The 12,610-nt window shown below is 36.2% G+C and overlaps 1 protein-coding gene across 1 annotated transcript in view; it reads left to right on the forward strand.

Annotated features, from left to right (window-relative positions):
* MKLN1 (muskelin 1) overlaps positions 1–12,610 on the forward strand; it is a 188,514-nt gene that overhangs the window by 157,358 nt on the left and 18,546 nt on the right. Inside the window, 4 exon segments of the mRNA XM_030308458.1 lie at positions 273–305; positions 307–385; positions 1,547–1,686; positions 8,737–8,839. Coding sequence (XP_030164318.1) covers positions 273–305; positions 307–385; positions 1,547–1,686; positions 8,737–8,839 — 355 coding nt within the window.

Below are 12,610 nucleotides of genomic sequence, written 5' to 3' on the forward strand. Positions count from 1 at the left end.
CTTTGGTTTGAGCTTTCATATATACTGTTTGTGTTTCATAACATGAAGTAGGTTGTTCTTAAGTGAGGTTTTGGATCGACACTAAAAGAACATAAGAACTTAATTCTAACAAATTCACATTATTGTATGAGAATGACCAGAACTTTTAAGATTTGATGTGAACAAATTTATAAATTTTTTGTTGGTAATTAGACGTCCAGTTAATTTGCTTGCTAAGTATATAAACATTATGTATGTTAAGGATAGAATGCCTTAAAAGTACTGTCTTACAGGTCTTGCGTCTATAAGAACGATCAAGCTGCAAAGATATCCAAGTAAAAGTCTTCAGGAGGAAGAGCCATGTCCAAGATTTGCCCATCAGCTTGTATATGATGAGTTACATAAGGTACCCTAACTGCATCGGCCTGTAAACTTTCCAAGACTTATAATCTGAAAGAATCCCAAAATAGGTTTCTTACTATTTTTAAGTGTATTTGAGTAAAAAGTTATAATACATAGCAGACATCCATAGAATATGTAGTAGACATTCAATATCATTTCTCTCTAAACCCCTTAATAGAATAAACACTTTCCATAGTCCAAAATTCCTGGCACTTATTCTGTTTGCTTTGTAGCTGCATAGATCAGATTCATAGTATAACCTATTATTTCTGCACTACGAATACCCAAGTAAAAGATGTACAGTTTTTAGCATTAGGATACCTTGTCCCATGATATGAAAAAGTATATGTAACTTCTGACTTTAGATTTTCCCATTGTGTAAGAAGTCTTTCTTTTTTTCCCCTATGAGTGATGTGTCTTTCAATTGGCCTCATGAAAACAGTCTTGCATTCTGAAGTTTTAGAGTCACTAAATGTTCAGAGTGGTTTCTTTAAACTATGTCTCCCTTAAACTTTACATGTAGTTCAGTGAATGTTTTCAAAATTTCAGGAACTGCTTTAACACTTTGTATAAGTACAGAATATCACTAAAATTATAATAGTGAAATCATTATTGTATTCCTTTTTCATTTCCTTTTTTTTGGTATTGAATAATATAATATTTTAAAAAGTATCACCGATTATATACATCATTTAATATTTGGCAGTAAGCCTAAAAAAATTAAGATGCTAAAATTTAAAAAGTTTCTAGTTACTCTTGACCTTCAGTGATTCAACATGTGTGTCAGAGTTTTATTAAACCTCTTGTTTGTTATTATGACCAGCACTTGTTTAAATTAATAATCCCCATATTTATTGCCCTAAATAAACTCTGTATCTTGGATTAGCTTCTTACTGTCATTGCTTTTGCTTCAGGTCTTCCATTGTCAGTATAATTGTGGTAATACAACTCATTTTAACATAAAATGCAGAGTATTTAAGGAAGTAGCCATAGGATTTTAAAGTAAAATGGGAACAAGAAAAATCAAAAGAAACATTTGGTAGAAATGCAGTAATGTTTTACTACTGTTACACACGGCTACCAAAGTGAAGAAATTTTATTAGGACTTCCGTAGCTTCTTGAGTATGCTTGCATCTTAAAATGTGGCTTGTTTTGTTTATTATAGGTTCACTATTTATTTGGTGGGAATCCAGGAAAATCTTGCTCCCCAAAGATGAGATTAGATGACTTCTGGTCACTGAAGTTATGTAGGCCTTCAAAAGATTACTTACTGAGGCACTGCAAGTACCTGATAAGAAAACACAGGTATAAAAATAATTCACTGAAAACTTTTATTTAACATTATCAGCTACTGTTGGCATTACCTAAATTTTGAAGATATGACTTTGTCTCTGGAAATTTAGTAATATGACAGTGTACGTACTGTGAAGATCATGAGTTTTATAACTACCCTGTTGTTTTCCTTATTTTTGCTTTCCTCTTTCAAAGGAAGATACAAAGTGAAAATACGTACTGATGCTAAAATTTTCTAAATATAGAACAAGGAAATTTTGAAACTGTTAAATGGAAGAAATTTCTATGAAGGTGATGAGCCTAACCTTCCAGTAACTACTCACGGCCTAATCACTACAAATCACATCAGTTCTAGATTCTTGCTGTATGCCTGGCCTGTTGATAGCTTTCTTAACAGTGGATGTGATGGTATGGTTGACTAAATGGTATCTAATCTGGTGTTTCACAATACAACTTCAAATATGATTGTGATTTTACATCAATTATCTTTGCCATTTAATTGTAAAATCATGTCAGCAAACATTTTCATATATATCTCCTGGTCATGTTTGCTTTTTAGTAGTGAGTGATAAGCTACAGAAAAATGTAGAAAAGCATGTGTGTCCTTTTGGTTATTGATAGTGTTCTGTGGTAATAAAAATTTATAGTTTGGAAAGAGTTTAGACTTTGATGATAATAGCTACTGTTTATTGAGCAATTTTTGTGTGCTAGATCTTGTATATTATTCCTATAATAAGGTAATTGAATAAGTACTGTTATTATCACTATTTTGCAAAAGAAAAAATGAGGTGTTTTTAAATGGGTTATCTAATACATCTAGGATCACTCAGCCATAAGTGACACAGCCAGGTTGTGATCCGACTATTGTAACTCCAGAGTTCATCACCTTACTGCCACTGTGACTACCACACATGCATACACAGATGTCTTTGTGTATACTTATATACACAGACACGTTCAGATGTCTGTTATATATAATGTATTTATGTTTTGTATAGAATATAAGTAGGCATAAGTTATTAGACTGTTTTCCTTTATCATATCATGTTTACTTACTGTTCCTTTCTCTGCTTTCCCAAGTTGTGCTTGAGAGGAAAATTAGTAACAGAAGCTAGGTATTCTGTTACTTTGGCATTACTGTGAATAAATAGTTTATTTCCTATAGAATCTACAGGAGAAAGGGTCTGAATCTTCACATTGGCTGGATGACAAGAGATAAATTCTGTTTTATTAATAAGATTTAATGAGGCACTGTCAACTAATGTTTACATTGCTAAAATGTTATTCCTTAATATTTTACTTAATGTTAAAGTTAAGTTTTTATAAGGATGACACAAATTTGGGGAAATTTTAGTGTTCTTTTTCTACTACATATATAACAACTGGTAATTGGAATATTAAGTTAAGCTCTTTTTAAAAGATTTCCTGACCAAAAGCCCATTAGAAATTAAAGGAGATTTTTTTTAATGTTTATTTTTGAGAGAGAGAGAGAGAGAGAGAGAGAGAGGTGTGAGCTAGTGGGGGAGAGGCAGAGAGAGAGGGAGACAGAGGACATGAAGCAGGTCATCAGTTCTACCAATACACTGACAGCAGAGAGCCTGATGTGGGACTCGAACTCATGAGCTGCAAGCTCATGACCTGAGCCAAAGTCAGACACTTAACCAACTAAGCCACCCAGGTGCCCCTAGATTAAAGGAGATTTTTTAGTACTATATGTAAAGAATTGGAACTCACTTTATAACCACTTTCCTCTGGCTTTTAATTGAAAAAAATTAATGCATGGTTAATTTAAAAAAAAAAAGTCCTCTTACCCTTCAAAATAATTGAATCATCATCCCATTATTGAGGAAAAAAACAACTTACTGTTTTGTAAGTTTTATATTTGCACACGTAGATTCTTGTTTTGTTTAGCTGAAAAACAGGAATCATATTGCTTTGAATCTGATTTCTCTTAATGAATGATATATTACAAATATCACCATCTTAATACAAATTATGATTATAATGACTGCAATAGTGTTCTATTTTATGTGTAATTTACTTAACTAGTCTACTTGGATGAAATATTTAGATTATTTCCAGCTTATTTACTATTGTAAGTAATACTGTATTTAATATTTTTATATTCTTCCATCTGTACCCCTATCTAAAAATTCTGTAGGATATTGGTAGAATTGATGAATTATCAGTTGCCCTCCAGAAAGTTAATTTTCATTCCTTCCAGAAATAAGTAGGGTTATTCATTTTCTCACAGCCAAGCCATTTTAAGAAGTATTCTTATTTTTTTAATCTTTGACAGTTGTTTTTCTCTTTTGAAAATATATCAGTTGGGGGCGCCTGGGTGGCTCAGTCTGTTGAGCGTCCGACTCTTGATTTTGGCTCAGGTCATGATCTAGCCCCATGTCAGTCTCTGTACTAACAATGTGGAGCCTGCTTGGGATTCTCTTTCTCCCTCTCTCTCTGCCCCTCCCCAACTCATGCTCTCTATCAAAATAAATAAACATTAAAAAAAAAAAAGAATGTATCAGTGGACAGACTAAATGACAATTTGTGGGAATCTGAAATATTACATATTATGGCATGTTTTAAATTTTAATAAAGCACAAACATCATTGTTAGTGGCTTATGCTGCTAAAAAGGCATAAAAGTAAGGAATGCAAGTGGATAATGAATAAAAGAATAACTGGTAACAAATCATTTAAAACTTTAAATATGGGATAAAAGACTCAAATTTTCTGAATATTAAAATGGTTCATAAATAGTAACTGAAGCTGAGAAGCAACAAGTTTGTGTGACTGAACAAAGAGGCAGCCTTTGAAATTTTCTACATGGGAAAGGAGTATGCTAGCCCATCTCAGAAGGAAACCAGAAAAGCCAGAAAAGGAGCATTTAAGAATATTTAAAGACCCCCCCCCATCCATTTATATAGATTATTTTCAATTAGAATAGTAATAGTAGCATAAAAATGTGGAGCACAGTATTCTTTTTTTCTGATTGTGAGACTTTTTGACATTAGTGCTGCGAGCTAATGTCTTATATTGGAAAAAGTACTAGACCTGAACCTTGGATTGATCTTCAAGCCTTGTAACTTAATCTTTCTGGAGATCACTTTGCTCATGTATAAAATGACCAAAGCATTCACCTAAGGGTCTTTATAAACATCAGTGAAACTTTATTTATTTAAGAAAGTTAACTGAGCACTTACAGTGTGCTAGACATCGTCCTAGGCTCTGTGGATATGTCAGTGAAGAAAACAAACAAAAATTCCTGCCCCAAGTTTCTATTTTAGGAAGGAAGACCGGTAATAAACATAATAAATTTATGTTAATAAGTATAATGAACTAAAACAGGTTAAGAACTATTTTGTACAGATGATTTTTAAATAAGAATATTAGAATAGACCTCACTGCAAAGGTGACATTTGACTAGTGACCTGAATGAAGAACAGGAGGGAATGAATCATGTAGATATTTGAGAAGAAGAGTATTCCAGATAGGTAATAGACAAGACTCTAGGGTTAAAAATATGCCTGGATTATTTGAGGAATAAATTGAGGAAGACAGTGTGGTGGAAGTAGAATGAGTAGGGCGATTGTGGGAGGAGATGAGGTCAGAGTGATAAGAAGGGGACAGGTGGTGAAGAGTCTTTGGCTTTTACCCTGAATGAAAGGAAAAGCATTGAAAGATTTTATGTAGAGGAATAATAACACACTCAGTCTTCTTTTAATAAAACCATTCTGGGTTTTCTTCCAAAAGAACTGAGTAAAAGGTTGTGGCTGTTTTCACTCAGATGAGGAATTCTTCAGAAACAACAGGTTCGTGTGTTGGGAAAGATGAGTTCAGTTTAGTGCACTTTAGGTTTTAGAGATCATCTGTTAGCATTTGGAGGAAAGGCATGGGCCGATTATTACCTTTATGAGTCATCAACAAGGAAAAGGAGTTTGCTTCAAGAGTGTGAGAAGAGTAGAGAGATGTCAGGCCTTCTCTGAAGAGCATCACCATTTGAGGGAAGGTGGAGGAAGAGACACTCCATAAAAGAGATCAAGAAGGCCCAGTAAGATTCTGGATAAGCTTTGAAGATTGCACCAACAGAATATCTTGATGGATTGGACATGGGTAGGAGAGGAGAGCAGTCAGGGAGCAGCTAGGGCATCTTGAGAATCTTGTCTGCTACTAATTTCAACATACAATAAAAGTCCCATTTTATTTTATTTTATTTTATATTTATATTTATTTTATATTTGTTATTGTTTTAAGATTTTATCTTTACGTAATCTCTACCCCCAGTGTGGGGCTTCAATTCACAACCCCGAGATCAAGAATCACATGCTCTATCAACTGAGTCAGCCAGGCACTCCTGTTTTAGATACTTGAAAAAAACATAGACCACTTTTTATACCAACTCTTAGATGAATTCAGGAGTTTGAGGAACACTGATACATTGCAGGCAGAATAAACAGAAGTTGTTTTATATGAATTGAGTAGAGCATGAAAATTACCTTTTTAATTTAAATTCCATATTAGATATTTCATTATATGAAACCTTACCCTATACTACTGGGCTAGCTTGTTTATTTCTGGTGTTCTTATGGAAAACATTTATGTATTCTGTTTAGTTAAAACATAAATTTAGAGGGAGAGAAGTATATTGTATGCCAAGAAATCTGTCTTTTATTCTTAATGGTACTGCACAATACAGTAAATAAAGTGCCACTATTATTTTTTCTTGTAACGTTCAAGTTTCCAAATTTGTCGATGATTTGGGGGTAGAAAGGAGCAAAAGAAAAACTTTTTTATAGGATTAATTCCTGTTCCTTTCAGTACAGGGCCCAGTTGTTGGCCTAAATAGAATTCTAGATCGCAGACATAAGTCCAATGATAAGTTTTTGCAGGCTAAAGAAAGCTTAGAAAAAAGATGAGTGAAAACATACCTTCCGGGAAAATGGGTTTCTTGACTGGATTTAATAGGATGGTAGGCACGTTGGTTAGGTTATTTCAGGTAGCAAAGGATAAAGACATTCTTAGGATCCCTCACTAGAAGAGAAATTATTATGAGAATATCCAGAGAATTAAGGCATTCCCTCAGCATTTGGACAGTGAGGCCTAATGGAGAATCACAATTCTAGTGAGGAGCCACTATAATAGCTTTCCTTGTAACTCAGCCTCTTGTCTTTCTGCTTCTTTCCACCTACTTCTCCTGTTCTGCTGATTATTACAGTCTCTGCTTTCCCTAACCTCCTAGCATCCATCCATGGATGGATGGATGGATGGATGGATGGATGGATGGATGGATGGATGGATGGGTGGATGGAAGGAAGGAAGGAAGGAAGGAAGGAAGGAAGGAAGGAAGGAAGGAATCGATAGATGTAGCTTCAGTAAATAAATAGGTAGGTAGATAGGAAAAAAGGAAGGCAAAGAGGGGTAGGAAGGGAAGGAATCTACCTACCATGTCGTGCCTTCTGTTTACTGACTTGTGTGTTTTGTGTGCCTTTTGTGTCCTTGTGTATCTCACGTTCAGATTCTTTAAGAGAGTACCTTCTTAGAGAGGGCTCCCTGGAGATAGTATCCCTATTGGGAATAATCCTGCCAGGACACTTTATAAACTGATCAAGCTTGAGAGGATTGCTTTGGTCTCAGGTGCAAAACTGGTCTAAACCATTTTGGACAAGATGGTAGAGTGACATGACCTCTGCCCAAGGAGCTCTCTCATCCGAGGGCTTAAAGGCTAACTGACAATCATGGTACTTATCCGATACAATACAGCTGTAATATTTTGCTAGTCTTTGCCCTGCTTGAAATACAGGTATTCTATCACTGAGATTAACTCTTAAAGACAGGAAATTATTGATGCCATCAGCCTGAACACCATTGTGAAAGTCTCATTATTTTCCTCACCCAAATGAAATTGTCTTCTCTACTTATTCTCTATTCAATATTTTGAAAAACATCCTAACTTATTAGTTATTAATAAATCCATATAAAATTACAACAATGGGATAGTATCTTATTTAAATAGATAAATAGTCCCAAGCAGACTTTTATTCTTTTGGAGAACTAATGCATTGTTTCTTTTTTAGCTCTTATATTGGCCAAGTTCGTTGTCTGAACCTCAGTTTCTTATCTGTTTTTTAAAATATGATAATAGGGGCGCCTGGGTGGCGCAGTCGGTTAAGCGTCCGACTTCAGCCAGGTCACGATCTCGCGGTCCGTGAGTTCGAGCCCCGCGTCAGGCTCTGGGCTGATGGCTCGGAGCCTGGAGCCTGTTTCCGATTCTGTGTCTCCCTCTCTCTCTGCCCCTCCCCCGTTCATGCTCTGTCTCTCTCTGTCCCAAAAATAAATAAACGTTGAAAAAAAAAAAAATTTAAAAAAAAATAAATAAATAAAATATGATAATAAAACATCGTCATCGTAACGGGGATAAATGAAGTAATATATGTAAAATACTTGATACATTGCCTAGCATATAACAAATACTTGATAAGTGGTTGCTACAATTGTTATTGTTATTGACTGAGACAGGAAATAATCTTGTTAAAAATATTTGAGCAATTTAAAAAATATATATATATTCAATCAGTGTCCATGATACTCGTGAAAAGAAAGTATACTCATGTCTGTTTCTGACCTGTTAAGGACCTCTAATGGAATGTATATTGCACAAATCTAATCGAGTATTTTTATTTTATCTCTACTTGTTTCTCATGAAACATATTTGGCTCTTTTGCAGTTTTGTTATGTAAAATATTTGACATGTTCACTATGTTTTGTAGTTGATTTAATCTTAGCTTGTAGTTTTAAGAAGAGGGTAGGAGGTACTCCTACCCAGTCTCTCGCTCCACAGCTGCCTGTGACCTCCTGGCATCACCATGACATCTCCAGGAACTCCACAGCTGTACTGTCTCCAAGGCAGTATTCTTACTTCTGGATTCCCAAACACAGGGTTTTTTTCTTTTAGATATCTACAGTGACTCCTTAGACACAATATTCTACTCCAGGTCTGAATGACATTTCTGATGTTTTCCCATAACTCCAGACAATTATTGTTCTTGTTTACATTTTCTAGGTTTGAAGAAAAGGCCCAAATGGATCCCCTTAGTGCTCTGAAATATTTACAAAACGATCTTTATATAACTGTGGATCATTCAGACCCAGAAGAGACAAAAGAGGTAAAAGTGATAATAAACTTCAGAAAGTGAGCATTAAAAGAAAAAAAGTCTTTCTAACTCTTACTTGCTGATTTTGCTCTTAGATGTTTAAAGGAAAATGGGGAAAATGGGATGACACTAATACTTTTTAAAATGGCATAGAGCAGGGGGTACCTGGATGGCTCAGTCGGTTGGGTCTCTGACTCTTGATTTCAGCTCAGGTCATGGGCTTTCAGTTTGTGGGTTTGAGCCTGCGTCAGGCTCCACACTGACAGCATGGTGCCTGCTTGGCGCTCGCTCTCTCTCTCTCTCTCTCTCTCTCTCTCTGCCCCTCCCCTGCTTATGCACACGTGCACATGCACAGTCGCTCACTCGCTCTCTCTCTCTCTCTCTCTCTCTCTCTCTCCCTCCCCGTCTCTGAAAAAAAAATAATAAAGTGGCACAGAGCAGATGAAATAAAAATTGAAAAGGCTTACTTTCATGTGATAACAAAAGGTTCAGGTCACACAGAAAGCCCTTGATCCATTCAGAAAAGGATTCTCAGGTTTAAAATTTTAATTTAGACTTTAGTTTTGTGTGTTGGGAAGCAAATAGAAATTTTTGCTTTCATAGTCCCATGCTTCTTTCACTTAAGGATTACATGCCTAAGTTTGAGTCTTTTTTTTTTTTTTTTTAAGAGAGAGAGAGTGTGAGCAGGGGAAAGGGGCAGAGGGGGAGAGAATCACACACAGGACTTGATCCCATGACCCTGGGATCATGACTTGAACCAAAATCAGAAGTCAGATGCTCAACCGACTGAGCCTCCCGCATGTCCCTGAACTTTTCTGTTGGTACTCCAAAATCCCTTAAGAGAAGAAAGAAAACTCTCCTCTTTTGTAGGGACAAAGTGAAGAGAGGTTGGTAGGAGTTAGAATCCCTTCTACCTTGATGTCATAGCAGGATAGTTGGACTACATTCTACTGACTTCATTCATTAGGAGTCCCTAACTTTGAGAATTAATAGCAGGTCATTACTTTTCAGGGATTTGTTGTTGTGGTGGTGGTTACCTAATATGGGAGGGAAGAAGATATAATATTTTTAGGGGTGATCTGTACCCCCAGTGTGGGGAATATTTGCTTATCTGTGGTGTGTGAATATACCTGCAGTGAATTTCATAGTCATAGCTGGTCTTCCTACTAACTTCTGAGATTCTTTTGTCACTTTAACTTTTGCCAAGCATCCTTGTTCATAGTTCATCTTGCAACATCTGAACTGCAATCCATTTTACCTTCTACTCACAGAATTGGTGCTGACGATATCTAGTTCTGTCCTTTCCATCTACTTCCCTGTTATCTGTTGTTTCACTTTGGCTTTGTAATAGCAACATCAGGCAGTGCTTTTCTTTGTTCCCCAGTAACACAGGCTTCTGATCTAATGTCAAATCACTTTCAGGTACCAGGTTCATTGTACTTTCAAGCAGTAGAACCTGTGTGTCCTTGGCACCAAAACAAAGAGCTTCTCTTTCATAGTTGCTCTTACTTAGTATTGGTTGTAACCCTTCCCTAGGTGGAGAATCAGCAGAACACAATTTAGGACCATCTGAAGGGGGACAGTTAATTGTCTTCCTTGTGTCTTCAATCAATTCATGATACTATTTGAAATGGGGAATTATCCCCAAGTAGCAGAATATGTTTGGTTTAATCTGTTATGGCTTATAACTGAACATAGTTGTAAAGAGCCCATTAATGTGCATTGTATTAGACCAGGCATTTGAACGTTATAAATAAATTTCCTTGTGTTTTCTCCATAGTTGTTCTGACATGGCTGTTACCAGGAACATTCATTTTTCTCTTATTTTTTGTTTTGGTTTGTTTTGTTTTCTCTTATTTTTTAAAACCAAGCCAGAACAGAGGCTCCTGGGTGGCTCAATGAGTTAAGCATCCGACTTCAGCTCAGGTCAGGATCTCACGGTTTGTGAGTTTTAGCCATGAGCCCGGTTCTGCGCTGACATTGCAGAACCTGCTTGGGATTTTCTCTCTGCCCCTCCCCGCCCCCGTTTCTCTTTCTCTCTCAAAAAAAAACCCCAACGACTTAAAAACTTAAAACAAAATATTGCAAAGTAAATAAATTCAATTGTGCCAGCTGCAAGTAGGCCAAAGAGAACAGTTCGTTCTTAAAGCTAAGCTAATGGGAAAAGCCAGGACAGGGAGGTATCTTGAGTTCAAATTGAGCCATTTTTTAAATTTTGGTAGCAGGTTTCTCTTTTTATCGCTTCCTCAGTAGTTTCAAATTATGATTTTGTATGCCACAGACTTCCATTCCATTTCTTTTTAAAAAAAAAAAAAATTTTTTTTTAACGTTTTATTTATTTTTGAGACAGGGAGAGACAGAGCATGAACAGGGGAGGGTCAGAGAGACGGAGACACAGAATCTGAAACAGGCTCCAGGCTCTGAGCTGTCAGCACAGAGCCCGACGCGGGGCTCGAACTCACGGACCGTGAGATCATGACCTGAGCCGAAGTCGGCCGCTCAACCAACTGAGCCACCCAGGCGCCCCCCATTCCATTTCTTAATAGCTGTATCTGTTAAGAGTTGTTTAGCCCTAGTTGAAGTTAGGTAAAATGATGCTGTGCACATGTGTGTCAGCATCTGAATCACTTCTAAACTTTTTCAAAACAATACCCTCACCCTAAGATGCTCTGTCTGCTCTTATGTAACAGAAAACTGAAAACACTCCTGACATTGAGAATTACTGGTCTGTGAGATTATTATTTTGTTTTAAAATGTGTGAATGGATTTTGTTTTGGTAAAAGAAATCCCTTGGTGACAGTTCTAGGATATATACTCACAGTATTTGTTAGTAAGGCATAGAGATCTTCGCTCTCCTTATAACATACTGTTCCACTTATCAAAAACAGACCTTACTGGTGTTTTCTGTAGTAACTTGTTTTTGTTCTCTGTGTATTAAATGATTGTATCAGCAACTAAAAGTGGTTCTCTTTTGGGGGGCACCTATTATGATGATCATCATCATTGTGCCTATATTGGAATGATGGTGGATTACCAGCTATATACCAAATAATGATTCTTTGCTTTCCTTCAGTCTCCAGAACATGGATTCTAAATTGGCAATGACGTCCTGATAAACCTTATGAAAATGATATAATTTTCTAGAAAAGGCCCAAGAGAAGGTTGCCTAAATTATTTCTGCCATTTTCAGAAGATTCTATAATAGAGAAGGAATGAGAAAAACAAGTTTTCAGCCAGTATTACACATTTTGTATTAATTATATTTCTACTGAGCTTCCAAAGTACTGGTGTCATTCATTTAACCGATGTGTATTAAGTCCTTACAACATGCCAGGCATTCTTCTAGGCACAAGAGGTACATTAGTGAACCAAGCAAAATACATTCCTGGGTGGTAATTACTACCACTGAGGAAAGACAATAAACTATTATATAGCAAATTGTAAAGTACAGTTTATAAAGTATATAAGTTATATAGTACATTGGAAATAGGTATAATGAGAAAATTAAAAAGAGATAAAAAGGGTAAATAAAGGGAGATCAGAGTTAGAAGGGGTGAGAATTGGGCAGTTGCAGTATTAAGTAGGATGATCATAACAGGCCTCATTTAGAAATGAGCTGCACACAAACACTTGAAGGGTGTGAGGGAGTCTAAGCAGCTAATTTGGGGAAGATAATTCCTAGCAAAGGGAGGGCTAGAACAAGGACCTGAGGGTGGGAACATTCTGGCTTTGTGTAGAACAGCAAAGAGGCCACTGTGGCTAGAGCAGAAATAAAAATGTTCA

The sequence above is a fragment of the Lynx canadensis genome, chromosome A2 (assembly GCF_007474595.2).
Source record: "Lynx canadensis isolate LIC74 chromosome A2, mLynCan4.pri.v2, whole genome shotgun sequence".
NCBI classification, from domain to species: Eukaryota; Metazoa; Chordata; class Mammalia; order Carnivora; family Felidae; genus Lynx; species Lynx canadensis.